Source organism: Sprattus sprattus (genome assembly GCF_963457725.1).
Source record: "Sprattus sprattus genome assembly, chromosome: 13".
NCBI classification, from domain to species: Eukaryota; Metazoa; Chordata; class Actinopteri; order Clupeiformes; family Clupeidae; genus Sprattus; species Sprattus sprattus.
The window spans coordinates 7114060-7135104 of NC_137911.1; the positions used below are offsets into that span (position 1 = coordinate 7114060).

The 21045-nt window shown below is 42.0% G+C and overlaps 1 protein-coding gene across 1 annotated transcript in view; it reads right to left on the reverse strand.

The window, feature by feature from the left end:
- Positions 1-16593, reverse strand: part of LOC308374373 (latent-transforming growth factor beta-binding protein 2-like) — a gene marked incomplete at its 5' end in the record, with an annotated part of 107605 nt that extends 91012 nt beyond the window's left edge. The window contains 3 exons of the mRNA XM_080850150.1: positions 1237-1513; positions 10360-10430; positions 16208-16593. Of these exons, the coding sequence (XP_080706276.1) occupies positions 1237-1513; positions 10360-10430; positions 16208-16593 (734 nt within the window). The remainder of the gene's footprint in view (positions 1-1236; positions 1514-10359; positions 10431-16207) is intronic.
- Between the last annotated feature and the right edge of the window lie 4452 nt (positions 16594-21045).

Below are 21045 nucleotides of genomic sequence, written 5' to 3' on the forward strand. Positions count from 1 at the left end.
CGTCAACTAGTGATGCAGGTGAGTTGACAGGACACATTGTTTCGAATTAGCATAACATTTGAGCCAATACGGGACGCGATTTGTTACGTATTTCCATAAATGAACATATACAAATACACATGTCTGTCACACAGACATCAACACTAAATCTAGTGGTCATATTTCCGTTAAGTCCATACATTTTGTTTGTGTAGTTGATATATGGGAGGTGGAGGGGATGGGTTATACATAACACTCCCTATAAGCGGCTTACCTGTCACCACTAGCTACATGTTGCATCGGCCTTGTTTAAGCGGCGCACCTATCGGCGTAGACTACCTCTCTCAATCGGCTCAGACATCGGCGTAACATTTTTCCGTTAGCTACATGAGGCAATTATAAGCGGCTTACGAGCTATAAGCGGCTTATATTGACACATGTATACGGGGTTAATGACAGAAGGTGATGAAGAAGGGGCTATGATGCACAGAATAGACCGAGGCAACACTTTGCACAGCGCAAAACTTTCACGTTCCCAAACAAAACTATTCCTTTCCACACGAAATGTTCAAGTTCCCATGCAAAAACTTTCTGGAGCCTTCATGTAAACCTTCATGCGCTCAAGCAAGCATCACATGGGCACCAGATACCATTGTGTGTGCACAAGTACTTTGTCTTTTGAAAATAAATATCACTATTTCATCTTGAAAAAGGGAAAAAAACTAATCTGGGTTTTCAGGGGGGCACACAATACAATCCTTTGTCCCTTCAGGGGTTCCATAGATGCAGGATATTGCAGAGCAAAGGCAGTTTTTGCAGCTTGTGAAAACAAGAGTCCTTAATTGGAACATTAGTTCAAGCCAAAGACACATTAACATCACTGTCATGTGTTTATGCCAACATCACGATGAAGATCAGAAACAATTAGAGCCACATTGGAAGCATTAACCTCGGCTCTAAATTCAAAGCAACATCCAAACTCACATCATCCCACTCTTTATGATGATCCCTAGCATACACCAAAGGTAAAATAATTCATTTGAACTGATTTTTTCTCTTGCACTTAATACTATTACAGATGGAATTTGTTCTTGGCTCACAGTATGGTTAGGCAACATTATATGGCAAACCATTTACAGTATCCTGTACAGCTGACTAGAGCACTAAAAGCTGTGCAACTGAATACAACAAAAAGTTGTATATAAAGTCTTAGTGTGACGGGTTCATGAAGTTTCCATATGACAAGAGTGCACTTACAGAGAGGAGTGAGGAAGCCTGGTGGTGGCTGGTCTCTGCATCTGCATCCTGAAGCTGCTTTCAACCGGCGGTTTGTCCACGGACTCTCTGCGAACCAGCTGCTGCTGTTGCTCACCATCTGGCTGGATTGGGGTTAAAGCTCTAGTCCCTCCTGCACGGATATACACCTGTTCAGGTGCCACCTCCTCACAACGAGCTCCCTGGAAGCCTGAGCGACACACACAGGTGTGGGGCCGGCTGCAGGAGCCACGGTTCTGACAGGGGGGCTGGCAGTCAGCTGTGGAGGGACATAGTCAGAAACATAGAGAGTGAGAGAAAGACAGGTAACTGAGATCAGGATCATAGAGAGTGAGAGAAAGACAGGTAACTGAGATCAGGAACATAGAGAGTGAGAGAAAGACAGGTAACTGAGATCAGGAACATAGAGAGTGAGAGAAAGACAGGTAACTGAGATCAGGATCATAGAGAGTGAGAGAAAGACAGGTAACTGAGATCAGGATCATAGAGAGTGAGAGAAAGACAGGTAACTGAGATCAGGAACATAGAGAGTGAGAGAAAGACAGGTAACTGAGATCAGGAAAGTTTTTGTTGCATGTTATTTTAATTTGCTCTTAGTCTACTGCGATGACAAATGTTGGTATTTCCTTGCTTCTAAGGATTTCCTCTGGATTTAAACAGGCCAAGTGGCCTGCCCTGATTAAGTCATGTGCCACCTGGCTGGAAGGAGAAAACCGCTCCTGTTGTATCCATCAAGGTGTTGCTACTGAAGCTCTAGATTTTATTTCCCGGAAACTATCAAAGTTGTTAGCTACACTACTGAGTACTATTTTAGGGCAGCTGGTAGCATCTTCTGGAACAGAGAAAGGCTATTCATTTTTGTTTATTTTGAATATCATGTTTCCTGCCAGGGAGTTGTTTCTTGGTGGTAATATACAGCCCATAGGTTACATGGAAACAGGCCATTCTTTAGACGGCCACATGACTCTAGATGATTAAAAGGTGGATGAAAGTTGGAGTCACTGAAATACAATCTACGTGACAAGAGGAACCCACTCAGAGACAGATGTTGGACAAGCAAATATAAGCCTTACAATACCTTATTGCTACTTAGGTCAAAGTTCATCTATCCCCAATGGACTGGTTTGTATCTATAATAATAATGATTCCACAGTTGTGCTGCATTGAAACAAAAAGCCAGGTCACCCATTGTTTGCAGTTTTTCTGGGGACCCAGAAATGAAGGATGTGGTTGTGAAAGTAGGTTACAGGAGGAGGGTTGGGGGATGAGACTTCAATCCACATTCCATCTCTTAAAAAATTCATGCTTTTGATGTGTGGATGCCTCAACAATTGCAGAGGAACATGATTTCATCCAATGACTGAACTGTTTTACTTCTTACATTTTTTTATAAAACTCCCTCAGCTACCTAATAGTAATAATGAAGCATGCTATTAATAACAGTATACATGTTAGCCTACCATTATAAACATGGCTTATGGTTAAATAATTATGATTTGTCCTGTTGAGTTATTTATCTTTCCCCCCAGAAATAAACTCTGTCTTCAGATACCTGAAATGATTTGGTTTTATTCCTGCTTCATAAGAAGAAAGCTATAGATAGCTTCATAGGGTTTAATCTGGGTTAACGTAAAATGTTTACATGGGAATTCCAAGGTATCTTTGGAGCTCTGCTTATTACTAATTAAAGACTTTCCCCATTACCATCCTTGGAATACAAAAGGCAACACTGGGCAATGTTTGGGGACAACAGTAAATTAGGAAAAATAATCTTGGAATAATTCTTAATCCAAGGAAAAATAATCTTGCACGACATGACTGTGCTATGATTCAAAAGCCTTTTGAATACTTTGACTATTAAAAAACAAAAATCCTGTCAGAGTGGGTTCGACTTTGCAAGTGGGCGAGACTGTTTAATGGACAAGATTCATAAATTGGCTACAGATATGGTGAACACTGCTCAATTAATTGTTATGACGGATGAAAAACAATCCGCACAACACCAACCCAATTGCATGACTTCTTTAAAGATTGTGCCATGTGATTCACAGAAAACTGTCCATCGTATGAGATGGCTATGCGCACAAGGTTCGCAATCCAGAATTTATGACATTGTCCTCAAACACTTAAATAAGGTCATTACTCGCCAGTGTGTTAAGTAAACCCGAGCACTCTGTCAACAGGCACAGGAATCCTATTGACACAGATGTGGGAGCCATCTATAAAGAAAAGGCAGAACAGCTTCTTCAGCAAGTGAACTGTTTTGTGAGCAAAGCTAGGTATGCCCCATATTACAGGTTTGTCCACACACATACACATACATATACAATACACACAACAAACCGAATGGAAAGTTCAAATTTATGGCAGAGTAACAACAGTGAGCAATTATGAGATTAGAACTGTTCGTAGTCAGGTTCATAGTCATTACTTAGGTGACCTAGGTCATAGTAATTCTCCGGCCAATAGCTATACAGCTGTCACTTTCAGTGACAGATTACATTTTTACAATAAATACTACATAAACATTTAAAAGAAACATAAATGGAAAAAAAGGAAAGTATAGTTTTCAGAAGAAACTGGATGAAATGTGTTCATAAAGTCATATGAATACTTTTGGGAGGACATTTTTCCACCATGGTATAACATTTGGTTGTGTTTGTCACAAGTTCAGGACATCACCAGTTAAGACATACAGATAGTCAGTTTCTATTCTATTGCATGGACTGTTCAGGTTAAGGTAGCTTCACTTGCTGGGCATATGAGTCCCTTCACACTGACAGTACACATAGAACTTCTACAGTAGAGTCTGCAGTAGATCCAGGATCAAAAGATAATACTCAAAAAGTATTTTTTGGAGCCGATTTCTAATGTGTCTCAAGGGCATATTTCCAGTGAAAGAACACATAATGAGAGAGCCCAGACATGGCATGTTGTCGCTCAAACACCAGCTATATGTAATATCTTTGACTTGTCGTGGTATTAGGAAAACTGATGACTTTCCTGAACTTGAGCCTGCATATGTAGGCTTTGGAGCAGTTCCATCTATCCAGGAACACTTTTTTTCTGTGCTAACAATAAGAGCCTCTGTGCTCTGACAACATGCCCTTTTGAAAGCGACCGGGGGGTGTTGGGTGACAGCAAGGAGAGTGGGTTACAGCAGTGTCACTGCCTCTTGACTGGCACTCTGCTCTCTGCCCAGCCTGACTCGTTCACATTAATTGCTGTCGTGCAGATTTGAGTTGGCACATCATTAAAACTAATTGCTCAACATTCCATCCCGTTGGACAAATATGTGCTTTAATTGTTGCATCCAGGAATGATAAAGTAACAAGAATATGTTGAGGAAAAAGTAAATGGGGAAACATTCTTCACATAGCCCTTTCTATACTAATTATTGGACAACCATGGGAGAGGAGGCAAACAAAGTCATTGGTCCATAGAGTGTCTTTTTACTGACCTAGACATAGTTTCAGTTGAACTGGAAACATGGGTCACAAGGGGGAATAGGAAGGTATTCATGGACAAGAGTCACACATTAGATGTGCGTGGGTCTAGTGACATTTAATGCTGAATTAACCCACATACTGACAGAAGAATGATTGCTTACACACAGTTTGCCAATGTTTTGAGTGCAACTACAATGTATAAAAGTTGGTTTATCAGAGTAGTGTGCTGAAAGCCTAGTAATGTTAAACATTTATTGTATTTTTTGTCTCTTAAGCCCCGAAGGGCCATTTGAGGACATGGTCTGTGGAGGAAGCCATGGTCAATTTAGTTCTAACAGCCCTGAACAAATCTGTGGCAGCTGAAGTTAACATGGACCCTTAAGCATGGCCAAGCATGTACAGATTTCCTGAAATGATACTGTAAATCATCAAGAAGAATCTGAATTAATGGAGAGACAATTCCCATTTAAGGAAAGTATAAAAGTTATAACTGATCTAACAAAAATCTTTCACACCCTTTGAAATAACCAGACTGAACATACTTGAAAAAGATATAAGATTTGCAGGACCATATAAAATGAAATGTGAAAACACAGATTGTTCAAGGGAAAATGATTATTCAAAACATTAAGTGTTTGCAATAAAGGTGCAGTTCGGGCTTCAGTTTCAAAAGGTTCATATTTGAGCTCAACAGCCAATCAAATCCCTCCTTTCCGTGCTTCTGAAGTACTGTGTTGATTGACTGGGATTGTTTATGGCTCAGCCTGAGCCACTGCTTGTTTCTAATTAACAAAGACAGGACTGTGAACAAACACCAGACTTATTTTCAACACAAACACTGGATGGACAGCAAGAGGACAATGAGGAGCAATTTGTGAATTTGACAAAAAAAAAAGAGGACTGGCCCTTTAAAGTAACACTATGCAACAATTTGACACTTTTTGAGGTATGGTAACTCATTTTGATACCATCCTCAAAATCATTTTGATAGCATATGGTCATGTGAAGGACAGATACACAAATAAAAAATAAAACAGATAAAGCTTTCAAAGCATGACATTTCAAGCTATACTGCCAAAAGATACCAGTTAGTGTGTTGGCAAGCTTCTATCAGTGCCAACTGGGCTGTTGGTGGTATTCGCAAGGTTTTTGCATGCCTTTTAGGTAGTCAGCTTGCTAGTTTTGGAACAAAACTCCTTATTGCTTATTGCTATTGCTTTAATACCTTTCTTAATTTTCTTTCTCCATGTCAGCCTTCGTAACATGATAATGAACTTATGAAACAGCTTCAAATCAGCAGGACAGCTCCAAAAGAGTACCCTTCCAAGGGGCCATTCAACACATTTCATCAGAGAAAACCTTGGGCCTCTATTGTAAATGCTGAAGGTGCTTGGGACATGGACACATGCAACAAAGGACAGAGAAAGATAGACAGAGGATACAAAGAGGCTATTTCAATTAGGATGCTTCATCAAAGCCTATCTGGGATGGGTCAAATCATTCTTAATATTCTCTACCTACTGAGATAAATGTAATGACAAGCATTGTGTGAACAGAGCAGACAGATGTGCTGCCTCGTGATGAGTGAGACATGAGAATATTATGAAAATGTTAAACTGTTTCTTTGAAATTACAAAAAATGTTGCATTGTAAGGCAAAAAACTCACTCTGAGAATGATAAAAAATCTAGAAAATGGACGCCCAGATTTCAAAAATCTGACCTTAGGGATAAATGGCAGTTGAGTAGAACACTTCTCTCTGATCCTACAACAAAGGACATGGCATTGCAGGCCTTATATGCTAAGGGAGCAACTCCCACAAAGGCTCCACCACCTGCTGTGAAGGCATTGTGTATGCACCCCTCCTGCCACCTACACACTTAAAGTATCTGTAAATTAATGTTACATATGCATTCATGTTATGCCAAATATGTCCACCCAAAGTGACTTGAAATCCAAAAATGTTCAGTGGTCCACCACATGAACAACACAGACAAAGTGACACTAGATAGGCCTGCCACTACAGTCAGTGCGGACACATGTGTCCAGTTTTCGAGCGTAGTCCGATTTAAATCGAAGATCCGATTCATGTGACTCCCCAAATCTAGATTTCCTGTGTCCGACTGGAGTCCGACTGGACTCCGATGTACACCCCCGGATAAGTGATCGGATTACGCTGGAAATCGGACCACGCACACATGTGTCTCTCGAATCTAGATTTCAACTGGACAACAACAACTTTTGCACGTGCTTGAGATCCTGCCCATAGACATATACATGCATCATATATGTCTATGATATGATAATCGCTGCTAGACACTCAGTTCTTGTGCTCCCTCTCATTCACGTTGAAATACTGAAACCGATACTGAAACTTTGAAACTGAAACGCAACTGTTTTGGACAGAACGCGCTAATTCAGTGAACAAATATTTTCATATTATTTTTCCACCACTTGTTAGTCATGTAATCCATTCATATCGATGTGAATCAATCAATACTAATACAACTTTAACTGTGGTGTGTTTTTGTTTCATTTCACAACTTATTTACTGTATAATCAACGGTAGCAGATGCCCGCTTGTAAACATTCCACATTTGATTTGAACTGACACGGCCAAGATCTGGATTTGTCACTGCCATGTGCCGTGAGATAATGCAGTTAACCCCCCATGGAGACCCCATGGAGAGAGAAATCGGGGTTTGGCCGAAATCGGAGTACTGCCATCATGTGCACGCTGACTGTCAAACTTGCTGTCTGTTGAGTTCGGGACAACATTTTAGATGAGGCACGAGGGCTTCTATGTCAAATGTATCTTAAGACCCAATACAAATGTTCTGTTCTTTATAGTAGATGTGTTATTATGTCAGGTTGTTGTTTAAACTTCTTTTTGAAATGTTGCAAGCAAGAGCTGCGATCCTTTCTCGAACAAAAGACAGGTTTTTGGGTACAGTTTTCATGTTAGCATGATACCAACTTTTCATGGTTTTTGAGATGCATAATTCCATAATATGACAAGGAAAACATTACTTTAAAACTCAAACTACTTCTATACATTTTTTATTTTTTGTATTTCTTTCTTCTATCCTTAAACTTTATCTAAGTATTAAACTCACTCACTAATGTCTTTGCTTAGTTCTTAGGTCTTTGCTCTGTTGCAGACCTTTAAGCCTTGCAGAAACCACATACTGAAATGTATGGGGATTTAGCGATTTTGCGCTGTACTACATTTTTGCATACTTTTCTGTTGTGTGCTATTAGTGGCATTATGTAACAGTTTCAATGAACAGCAGTATAATTAGATTGCTTTGACAAAAAGAAACACAGCAAGGATTGTCCGCCAGAGTGCAGCAAGAAAGAAGCCGAAAGAAACAGAAAGAACAGAAAGAACAGACAGTATAAAATCAAATTTCAGCTAGATGTGCTATTCTGCTGATATGATTTGTTTACTAGTAGTTATTTTAAATTAAAAGTGAACAGTTTATGTGTGCATGTATTATGTGATGATGCATGCGTTATATTATGTGGTGTGGGGATGGGGAAGTGGGGAACGTGTTGTGGTTGGCATCAGTTCTGCCCTTAAGTAAAATGTACCGCATGCCACGCGTGTGTGTGTGTGTGTGTGTGTTTGTGCGTGTGTGTGTGTGTGTGTGTGTGTATGAACAAGCTCTCTACCTGAAAGAAATATAAACCTTCAGCCTGATAGCCTTTTGACCGGATGGCCTCACTTTCCCTCTAGGCTTATACTTGCAGCGCAAGTCACCACAACCCACAGGATTTATGTATACTAACGCACTGCTCAAGATTGATGCCTTTTCTCTCCTCCCACTGTGGGGGAATGTTTTCTTGAGCTGTCTCACCCACACAGAGGGCACGTGTGCATCACTTCAAGTGAAAGCTAAGACCATCAGTGTGTTTGGATCTCTGCCTATGTATCCATCCCTGTGAGGTCATGAGTGTGTGTGGTTGTGGGTGTGCATGGGGGTGTCTGTTCTTCTGAGGGCTTGTGTTTGTTTTTAAAGTATGCTGCTCCTGGGGTACGTACACTTAATTCTGATGCATCGTTCGCTGAACCAACAAACTACTTACTACTGTAGTAAGCTTAAAACTGTAGTAGCTACATCACAAATTGCCACCACTATAGCTTGTTGTTCAATCATTCCACTCATTGTTACTGACGTAAGGCAGAGGGTCAAAATTAGTTCTAAACATTTACTACAAATAGAGAACTAACTTATAATGAGTGTATACGTTTTCAAGAGTTTCATGTTATGTCCCAGTATTGCATTTCACTATATTGAGGGGAAAGGTGCTTAATTCAAGACAAATGAAAATTAACTTTTAAATGTATGCTGAGTGATAATCTCAGTTGGTATGTGTTCAGCTAGGTTGGGAGATGAGGAATCTTGTCAAGCTATCGCAATTAAATTGTTAACCGCAGCAACTAGCCAGAAACTACCTGGTCATGATCAGTCGTTCCAACCACCCAACCTTGTGACCATGTTTGTGATTGATCGTTTGAACCACGCTTTCAAAAAACACCAAATCATTGAACCATGGTTGTAATGATGGAAATAGTGACGGTGGTTAGACAACAACGCTTTTAAGACACACACCCCAGAACAGACTTTCTATTGTTCAAAACCGCACAGACTTAGAGACAGAGAGTTTGTTTTGATGTAATGTCCACAGGATGCATTTGGTTAGTGACAGGCATAAGTGGGGCAAATGCATTGAGTTGCTTACCAACTCATGAGCATTTGAATGCATTCTGTTTGCCCCTTGTTTCATTGCTAAATCTAGTAAGCCAAGTGAAAGGACAACACGGGGTACGTAGGGCAAATGTGTCATCTAGGTCAAGGAAACATTCTTCTAAGCAGGCACTATAGAAAGAGAGCAATTATTCAAACCTGCCCCTATACTTGCAACCATTCGCTTTTAAATACATTGCAATTAAAGTATCCAATATTGCAGAGGCCAAATAAAACACTCAATTCTCCAGCGACACCCATGATTAGAAGTGGGGTTTTTTCGGATGGTGAGCCATCTGTATGGTTTCTTTCCTTGGAACCAAACAAACAAAATGTGGTAACCAAATTGATACTGACAATAACATTTTAGGATTTTTTTTGTTGTTGTTGGTTTACTTCACTCATAGTGTACTGTACATAGATGTTCAGATACATGTATGCAGGTCTGGGCTCTCTTTAGTTGTTGTAAGTGGGCCTGTATTAGTGGCATTATTGTTGAGGATAACTAGTGTGTTACTGCAGGTCCCGAGGGTGGCTTATTATTTGATGACACATTAATTTGCTTTAGCTCATTTTTTTGTAAGGTCATCTAACTACTTAATCTCACAGAGGGCATTTTGTCTAATGCTCAGTTGCACTGGTTTTGAATAAAACTGCAAGAACTGAATGTACTCTTGGATTGACAGAATATACACCTACACTAGCTATTTCTCATGTTCACAGGTTTGACATAATTCAATCATTAACACTTAATAAACTTCACAAAGTTTGAGGCATCTTCATAAGTCTGATTAAACATTAAGGCCCATTTCTTTCAAGGTTCACCAGACGCATTTGCAATCTGCAGAGATGAAACTATGCATTTCAGACACAGTGAGTATTTATAGGTCCTGGAAATGTACTTACGTTTAATGCAGCGGTTGGTTCCTCGAGCAGTAGCCCATCCTGAACAACATTGCAGCCCACACACATGTGGTCTTGGGTCATAAAGGAAAGAAACAAACAGTAAGGACAAATATATATATATACATACAAAAACACATACAAACACACACACACATAAACAAACAAACTTAGAAGTGCTCACTGGACCAGCTCCAGAAAGACAGAAACATTCTGGTTTTGGATAAACTCATGTGTACTTCATTGGATCCTGTTCAGAAGTCATTTCTAGAATGTCCTGTACACAAGGTTTCTTCAATAACTACAATATTCCAAATTAAAGTATTTTTTCAGCTGTCAGCCAAAGTGCTTGTCAGATTGATTGAGCTGAGTACAGATGTTCAAAGAGGGTCCAAAGTTCAGAGTAAAGTGTTGCTTTAGGTGAAAGTGTTCATTTATTTTCATTTAACACATCTGGATCTTTTGCAAGCAATAGTACTAGATCTATCCTTGGATAAACTAATTACTCTCTTCTTACCAGCAAGTCTGGTAGATATTTGTCACATCTGTAAGTGGTGGTTGTTTAAAAAGTGGTGGCCGTTAGAATCAGAATCAGATTTTTGTTTTTATTTGCCTAGTAAGTTAGAACAACCAAGGAATTTGACCTGGTGAACTGGCTCTCAATGTGCTTACACATATATTACACAAAAAATACATTACAACACAATACAAAAACAAACACAATATATTACACAAAATATACATAACAACACAATACAAAAACAAACACAATACAAAAACAACAGTGCAATGGTCTATGAAAGTTTGACAAAGTATGTACAGGAGCTGTGAATTTTTACAATAGTGCAAAGAAGAAAGTGGAGAGTGCAAGAAGTGCAGGGATAAATATATATGCTACATGGATAAATATGTATGTTACTTTGAGCAGTTCAATAGTGAGACGGCGAGGGGGAAGAAACTGAAGAATAGAATAGTGTTAACAGGTTTGTTTCAGTAGAATGGTGAGAACCAGAGGAAATAATTTGGTCTTGTTGGTGGAATGATTATTCATGATGAAGCCAACAATATCTGCAATGTATCTGAAGAACAGCTTGGATAAATGCCCATTGAGTTGTTGAAAACCATTACACTACAAAGAGACTTGAATAAAGCCATTCTAAAGCATTTATAACTTCCAGAGACAAAAATGACAGATATTCACTAAACACAAACCAAAACAGGTCTGTAAAAAATGTGTTTGATTAATATTGCAACTATCCTTTCAAAGAAGGGATATCAGAAAGGATCTTAATGTGATCAGTGCGTGTAAACATTGACACACAATGGAGAACACACATAGCGTTTACTTAGATGATTTAACCATGTTTGGCACTTTTGGCACAGTATGATGTAGAACTTATCTAAACAGAACGATGAGATTTAGAACTTCCCAAACAACAAATGTCAATGGGGAGACGTGAAAGACATGAACAGGTCTTTATGCACACCTGCAAGGACCATTATCACATTTCCGCAAGCAACAACCAACAGCAATGTGACACTAGCACAAAACTCTCCTTTCTCTTCAACACGTCTCTCCAAATCTGATATGGCTTATGCTATGTCACTCTTGACAGTTCCTGGAAATGGTTTTCTGGTGTTCTGCTCTACCCTCCGCCCTCAAATTGTAAAAATAAAGCCTGCTAGAAAACATTCACATAATCTATATGAAGCCTATAAATCACACTGCACTAAACTGTCAAGTTAATTAAAACATAATAAACACAGACTATAGGTTTTGTGTCAATAAGTTGAACTTCACAAACTATCCCTCAGATGGTGGTGTTAAAACGATATGCTAAGAGGCAGTTCTGCTTTTAATCAGGACGTTATGAAAATGTTGACGTTAAGACGTTATGAAAATGTATAACTGGTGAAAGAGGGGAGGGGATGTGGGCATGTGGCCCACATGTGGGAGCATGCATGGAGCCTTCTGCATAAATGTCTCATTGGGGTTCGCAAAAATGAGAACAAACGTGCAATTAACAGGACTGGGAGAGGCCATTTTGGAATCAGGTGTTTTGATTGATGTGTCAGGGAAAAGTGCAGACAATAACACAGACCTGAACAAGTTTATACTTATTACCAACAAACCATATATATGTATCAAAATATATGTGGCTAAACTGGTAGAGCAGATGGTAGTAGTGCAAGGTGCTACCGCCACCAAGATCCCAGGGAGCATAGGCTACTGATGAAAATGTATATCTCTACACTTTAAATCTCTTTGGTTAAAAGCACCTGCTAAAAGAATAAATATGAACTAGAAAATGCATTTCCTGAAGGAAATACCAGTGCATGAAATGCAAAAGTTAGGAAAGGAAGAAGAAAAGAAAGAAGAGTGAAAGAAGGAAAGAAGAAAGGAAAGAAGAGTGGAAGAAGGAAAGAAGAAAGGATAGAAGAGTGAAGAAAGGAGAGAAGAGAGGATGAAGGAAAGAAGAGTGAAAGAAGGAAAGAAGAAAAGAAAGAAGAGTGAAGAAAGGAAAGAAGAGTGGAAGAAGAAAAGAAAGAAGAGTGAAGAAAGGAAAGAAGAGTGAAAGAAGTAAATAATAGTTGAAGAAGGAAAGAAGAAAGGAGAGTGAAGAAAGGAAAGAAAAGTGAAAGAAGGAAAGAAGAGTGGAAGAAGGAGAGAAGAGTGGAAGAAGGAAAGAAGAGTGAAAGAGAAAAAGAGAGTGAAAATATTGAAAAAAGGAGATACAAATGGAGTGAAGAAGAGAGATTGAGTGTGAGAGAAAGTAGACTGAGGGGGATAGAGAGAAAGATGGAGAGAAAAAAAGTAGAGAATGGAAGGTGTCTTAATGTTCCTAGTTACAGTTAAATTGAGAGGGACAGAGAAGAGGTTCCTTTGATTTGGCGCAGCTGTCAGTGAAACACAGGTGCAAGCCAGTTTAAAGACCCTATTATGATGTCATAATGGCCCAATGTAAGTCAATGGGAAAATTTCGATTCGTTTTTATTTAATATCTTAAAAAGTATAAAGTTTAGAAAAGTGAAAAATATACATAGCATAAGTGTCCTTTACAAGACCTACGCGACAAAGTTTAAATGAAGTTTCTACGTTAAGCGGTTCGGGCTGAATTAATCACAGAAAAAGGTAAGAAGAATAAGAAGAAGAAAATGCCTAAGAATAACAATACAGGGCATTTCATGCACTGTAATTAACATACCAACCGTCAAATACATATGCAGGCTGAACACTGAGATTCAAAGTTTGACGTCGATGAAGAAAACACTCGCCAATCACACCATCTACAATTTCGACCCGTATTTGGCATATTTAGAGGTCTGCTCTATCCAAGTGCCCTTCTATTGGGATAGAAAATATGCCAAATACGCAAATACGCCTTTCTCGCAATGATAAAGAAACTAAAACGGATATGCTCCTACATACAGCCGCGGAAAAAATTAAGAGACCACTTCAAAATTATCAGTTTCTCTGGTTTTACTATTTATTGGTATGTGTTAAAGTAAAATGTACATTTTTGTTTTATTCTATAACCTACTGGCAACATTCCTACCAAATTTCAAATAAAAATATTGTCATTTAGATCATTTATTTGCAGAAAAATGACAATTGGTCAAAATAGCAAAAAAGATGCAGTGTCTTCAGATCTCGAATAATGCAAAGAAAACAAGCTCATATCCATTTTTAAACTACACAATACTAATAGTTACACTTAGGAATAGTTCAGAAATCAATATTTGGTGGAATAACCTTGATTTAAAATCACAACTTTCATGTGTCTTGGCATGCTCTCCACCAGTCTTTCACATTGCCGTTGGGTGACTTTATGCTACTCCTGGCACAAGAATTCAAGCAGCTCGGCTTCTTTTCATGGCTTGTGACCATCCATCTTCCTCTTGATCACATTTCAGAGGTTTTTTATGGGATTCAGGTCTCGAAATTGGGCTGGCCATGACAGGGTCCTGATCTGGTGGTACTCCATCCACACCTTTACTGGCCTGGCTGTGTGGCATGGAGCATTGCCCTGCTGGAAAAAACACTTCTCAGAGTTGGGGAACATTGTCAGAGCAAAAGGAAGCAAGTTTTTCTTCCGGGACAACGTTGTGCTTTGCCTGGCTGAGGTTTGTAAAAGACCATAAGGATTGAAAAAGCGGACTGGAGGTTCTTCTAAGTTCGTCTTCTCTGATGAGTCCGATTTCACAGTAGGTGCAAGACTCTCTGGCTTGTAGGCCTCTCCAGGTCCCCGTCTAACCATCAGACGACCATGTGTTGGGCAAAGCTGAAAATTGGACTCATCAGAGAAGACGAACTAGAAGACCCTCCAGTCCGCTTTTTTCAATCCTTATGGTCTTTTACAAACCTCAGCCAGGCAAAGTACAACGTTGTCCCGGAAGAAAAACTTGCTTCCTTTTGCTCTGACAATGTTCCCCAACTCTGAAAAGTGTTTTTTCCAGCAGGGCAATGCTCCATGCCACACAGCCAGGCCAGTAAAGGTGTGGATGGAGTTCCACCAGATCAGGACCCTGTCATGGCCAGCCCAATTTCGAGACCTGAATCCCATAAAAAACCTCTGAAATGTGATCAAGAGGAAGATGGATGGTCACAAGCCATGAAAAGAAGCCGAGCTGCTTGAATTCTTGCGCCAGGAGTAGCATAAAGTCACCCAACGGCAATATGAAAGACTGGTGGAGAGCATGCCAAGACACATGAAAGTTGTGATTTTAAATCAAGGTTATTCCACCAAATATTGATTTCTGAACTCTTCCTAAGTGTAAGCATTAGTATTGTGTAGTTTAAAAATGAATATGAGCTTGTTTTCTTTGCATTATTCGAGATCTGAAGACACTGCATCTTTTTTGCTATTTTGACCAATTGTCATTTTTCTGCAAATAAATGATCTAAATGACAATATTTTTATTTGAAATTTGGTAGGAATGTTGCCAGTAGGTTATAGAATAAAACAAAAATGTACATTTTACTTTAACACATACCAATAAATAGTAAAACCAGAGAAACTGATAATTTTGAAGTGGTCTCTTAATTTTTTCCGCGGCTGTATAATGGGTTCTTCCTTGGCCCATGCTCTAGACCCCAACTGTTTCATGAAGAGCGTCCTGTTCGTTTTTGCCTAATCATTTATACAGACAAACATAGGTACAAAACAGAGGTAACATGGCTTCAGACTTGCCCACACAAACCGCACTCACCATGATGTCACAGAAGCATGCCGGTGCGAACATTTTGAGTAGCCTTATCTCCTTATCTCTAACATTAGGTTAAGCAAGCTTGCTTCAGCAACCTAACTCATCAAAGCCATCATCACAACTTCCCTCGTCTAATATGCTAACTGTTTAGATGAAATGCTTCTACGAACCGGAGAATTGTTAACTGAGTGAAGCTACAAATTCGACCTAGACAAGAACGAACGCGCCATCATTTATTGCCCATTCATTCGGTTTCGCGCGGATGTTGTAAACTGGACTGGAAACCAGATTGAAGTTTTATATGAAACAGTAGCCTAACGTAGGCCTACTCCTATTTTTTCTCATAGAGGAACCAATTGTGTAAGTGATATGAAGTCTAGGTTAAAGAGGGATTGTTGGATGGACAGAAAAAACTACTTCGCCTATTATGAAATACAAAATACGATATATATTTATATACCTATATCCTATATATATATATATATATATATATATATATATATATATATATATATATATATATATATATATTTAAACACAATACTTTCAATTGATTTAAACGTCAACATAGCGAAAGCCATCATCTCCTACGTTATTTTAAGGACCACAGGTGATGGTTACTGTTTTCAGGACAAAACCTTACCCAACTAGGCGCTTGGAGGTGCCCGTCTTGCCTCCATTGGCAGAGGCATTGCCTCCGGTCACAGTCCGCGTCCTGTGTCTAGTTGAGCTGCCCCTGCTCAGTTGCCGGGGAATTCTGCTTAACCTGCCCTCCCGGAGAGAAGAGTCATCCTTGGATCCATCCCTTCTATCAGTCACTCCAAAAGGCAACTGGCTGTTGGGATTTGTGATGTCTAAATTGTATGGTGAGGAAAGTTTTTGGTTTGAACTAACAGTTGTCGTATGAAGCCTGATAACAGTCAAATCGATTGCATTGTGTCTGCCACCTGTGCGAATTCCATGGCTGTCGCACCTCTGTATCAGTACAATGGTTAACGCAGCTAAGACAAAAATCCACGAACTGTCCATATTCAGAGAAAGTACTGCCAAACAAGTGAGCCGAGTATCCAGATCACTGTGTCAGAGTATGCAGCTGCTAACAGCTCGAGTCACGAAATGTAGTGTCCTCCAAGTGTTATCCTGTTTAAAAAAAATCAGAAAGACTGTCGAACAACAGTCAACATGGATTCAAGATGAACCCTGTGATATCTTCTCATAATTATTTACGGAATGTTACGCAAAGTCGCTGCCCAGTCCCGTCTTCACTTTCATAGGCTACCACCACCGTCACCATCACAAATTCGTACTTTACAAATTAGCCTATTCAACTTTCCGAATTAATTGTCTGAAGCGTGTCTTATTACTTCTGCAACATTTCATCATGAATATTTGGTCTATAAAACAATAATCACAAAAAGTAAAAGAACGTGGCAGCACGGTAGGAGTAGGCTCGAACTCTCGGGTGTAGCCTACATCGTCTTTCCTCACATCTGACCACCTCCTTAATTCTGAAGTCATCAGTGAAGTTTAGAAGTTGGCATAGTCTCTCAGTCGGAAACTCCCCCATATGCCTGGTATGGGCAACATAGCCTACCTCGAATTACTATTAGCGTAAATCACATATAATAAAGGTAAGATGTAGCCTAATTGGGGAATATTCTCAATAGTTAAAATAGCCGCGTATCTCCCAGTTTGCACAGAGTTTGTAACTATAGCAAAGAAGCATAGGGCGTAGCATGTTCAATTGCAATACGGGCGCAGTTGCGTATAATTTCGCAGCTCGTGTCCAACCTAATCTGCCGAACCTCACAGACTCGTGTGATGGCATAAACATGCTACTTTCAAAATGTCTGATTGTGTCTCAATCTCTGTCAAATAGGCAGACGTCGTTTGTGGTACAAATATGAAGTTTTGTGCACGATTTTGACGGCACAATTGATGAGTTATGCGTTTGGAACAAGTAACAGGTGATTCTCAGTGATTACTTATTATTAATATGTAGATGGCAGCTTATACCTATAAGAGTCACACACATGTGTTATATTCCAATGATCTTATCAAATATTTGGTATGGTCAGCTGAGGACGATTGTTACAGGCATTAGCCTACATACCCTACCCTACCATACGTCGTTAAAACCAGCAAGTGGGAACAGGGGCATGCAAATGAAGCAGGTCAAGTATTTCTGACAGATAGACACGTACTGGATTGAAAATAAATCACCTCTGCTGATTTGCCAAAGGCTGTAGGCATAGCCCTATAATGGTGATAATAGCAAATAAGACTGCAAATGAGGGTTCCCACTAATTTATTAAATGTTAACTTTTTTAGACATCTGTGATTGAAGTGAATTAACCAACCTCATTAAAGGCACCCAGTGCAACTTTATGTAAACATTCAATGAAAAATAAACATTCAATGAAAAATAAACATTCAATTTCTAGTCTTTTTTACACGTTGTAAGTTTCAATAACTCCATTACATATCGACATGCAAGGAGCAAAGATGAGACGTCGTTGTGTGGTGAGAACGGATAGAAAATCGTTGTTGGGGAGAAGCCATTTTTCCATTGACTGGAAGCCTGCTTTATTTATTGTAGGTTACAAAAAATAAAGAAAATGGCGGTGATTGTGTCACGACTTGAGACCCAGGGTCATGAGTTGAGACCTCCGGGCCTCTAGAGGCCGCCAACTAGAGGCTTGTAGTGTAATGTTGTGTGCCCATGTGCTTTTGTGTTTGTTTGCCTGTACATGTGCTTTTGGTTTACTTCCTGTGTCTGTTTCCGGTCATTGTTGTCACCTGTCTGTGTGCGGGTTAATTGGTCACATGACCAATTAAGCATTGTATTTATACCTGTTTGCCTTTTGTGTTCCTTGTGGGGACTTACTCGTTCGTGTGCTGGTTTGTACTGTGTTCTAGTATTCATGTTTTGCGTGTCTAGTATTGAGTCTCTCAGGGCTCTAGTCTCTCATGGCTTTTAGGATTCTCACGCATGCTAGTTTCAGTTATCATAGTCAAGTCACAGTCGTTATAAGTCTTTTGTTTTGTTCTAGTCTCTTTCTTTGCTCAGATCAACTTCTCTACTTGTTTCTATGGTTTCAATTATCTTCTGAGCGTTGGATTATTGCTTTTTGCCCTGTGTTCTGAGAAGTAATTAAAAGCATTCCCGCATATATCTTGCATTTGGGTCCTACTTCCTCCGCTAGCTCAGTAAGCAGCTATCAGGACTAGAGAACCAGCGGCCCAGGTTCGCTTCCCGAGCCCGGCCCTGACAGAAAGTCACCGCCACAACATGGACCCAGCAGACCGGAAACTTTTTGAAGTTTTTGATTTCGAGGCCAATAAAGCCTCACATTTGCTCCCCTGGGAACTTTTCTGGGACAATGTCTCATCGAGTGAGGAGGACCAGGACCCAGATGGTGAGCTCACAGAAGGTGCACTTATTGATGGGGGTCCTATCCTAGGTGATCGCTTTTTTGAGAAGCCTGTAGTCAGAGGCGACTACACTGACTTCACCTATGGGGACAGTTCAGATGAGGAGGAAGAACTGTTCTCATCTCTGCTTGAGCCCGGACCCAGACGAGACTCGCTGTATGCGGGCAGTCGGTTGGCTTTCAGGCACACCCCGCTCAAGACACCACCTCAGGTCTCGTTCCGTTCCGTTCCTACGGTCCACTGTGAGCCCGGTGAGTGGATCGGGGGGGATTATTTCATGCGTGATCAGTACTTTGTATACACGGATGAGTTGGAGATGGCGGACACGACTCCTGCACCTCGTCGAGCTCCAGCTCCCAGGCTGGCTCCTACACCTCGTCGAGCTCCAGCTCCCAGGCTGGCTCCTGCACCTCGTCGAGGCCCAGCTCCCAGGCTGGCTCCTACACCTCGTCGAGCTCCAGCTCCCAGGCTGGCTCCTGCACCTCGTTGAACTCCAGCTCCCCGGCTGGCTCCTACACCTCGTCGAGCCCCAGCTCCTCGGCTGACTCCTGCACCTCGTCGAGGCCCAGCTCCCAGGCTGGCCCCTGCACCTCGTCGAGGCCCAGCTCCCAGGCTGGCCCCTGCACCTCTTCGAGCTCCAGCTCCCAGGCTGGCCCCTGCACCTCGTTGAACTCCAGCTCCCCGGCTGGCCCCTGCACCTCTTCGAGCTCCAGCTCCCCGGCTGACTCCTGCGCCTCGTCAGGCTCCAGCTCCAGCCCCTGAGCCATTCCTCACTCCTGCTGCTGCTCCCGCATCTCCTGCCACCGCAGCTGCTACCCCTGCTGCTGCTCCTTCTGCAGTTGCCCCTCCTGCTCCGTGCAGGGGGACTGCCTCCGTCCCTGCTCTGCCGATCACTGTTGACCTCATTGATTTCTGGTCCCTTCCTGTTCCAAACCTCCCTGCCCCCATAGTTCCTCGATCACCTTCTCCTGCACCTTCTGCCCAGGCATCTCCAGCTCCAGCTCCAGCACCCCAGCCTACCCCTGCACCTCGCAGGGCCCTAGCTCCAGCTCCAGCAACCCGGCCTACCCCTGCACCTCGCAGGGCTCTAGCTCCAGCTCCAGCACCCCAGCCTACCCCTGCACCTCGCAGGGCCCTAGCTCCAGCTCCAGCAACCCGGCCTACCCCTGCACCTCGCAGGGCTCTAGCTCCAGCTCCAGCAACCCGGCCTACCCCTGCACCTCGCAGAGCTCTTGCTCTAGCCCCAGAGCCATTCCATGCCCCTGTCCGCAGTGTCCCGACTGCCCCTGTCCGCAGTGTCCCGACTGCCCCTGTCTCCAGTGCCCCGCCTGCCCCTGTCCCAGGCGCCCATGTCTCCAGTGTTCCAGGTTCCCCTGTCCCAGGCACCTGTGCCCCTGTCCCAGGTTCTCTTGCCCCTGTCCCAAGTGTCCCTATCCCAGGCACCTGTGTCCCTGTCCCAGGTTCTCCTGCCCCTGTCCCGAGCGCCCCTGTCCTGAGCCTCACAGGCGCCCCTGTCCCAGGTGTTCCTGTCCTGGTCGAGGAGGCGTGTTGTGACCTCCTCGCCCCCAACAAGGCTCCCAGTCGCCTGCCTCATTCTGGGCGTCCACCCGGCCTGCTGCCAAAGACTCTGCCCCTGTTCGGCCGCCCACCGGGTCGACCACCAGAGACTCTGCCCCTGTTTGGCCACCTGACAGGCCGGCCACCAGACATTCTGCCCGTGCTTGGCCGTCCACCCAGTCGGCCACCAGACTCTTTAGCCTTCCACCCGACTGGTCGTTTGACCCTTTGTCCCTATCCCGCCTGCCTTGCTCTTGGCCCCCTCCACCCACCCTATGTGGACCTGTTCGGTTCTTTTTGGGCCGTCTGGGATCCGGCCCTTGGAAGGGGGGTACTGTCACGACTTGAGACCCAGGGTCATGAGTTGAGACCTCCGGGCCTCTAGAGGCCGCCAACTACAGGCTTGTAGTGTAATGTTGTGTGCCCATGTGCTTTTGTGTTTGTTTGCCTGTACATGTGCTTTGGTTTACTTCCTGTGTCTGTTTCCGT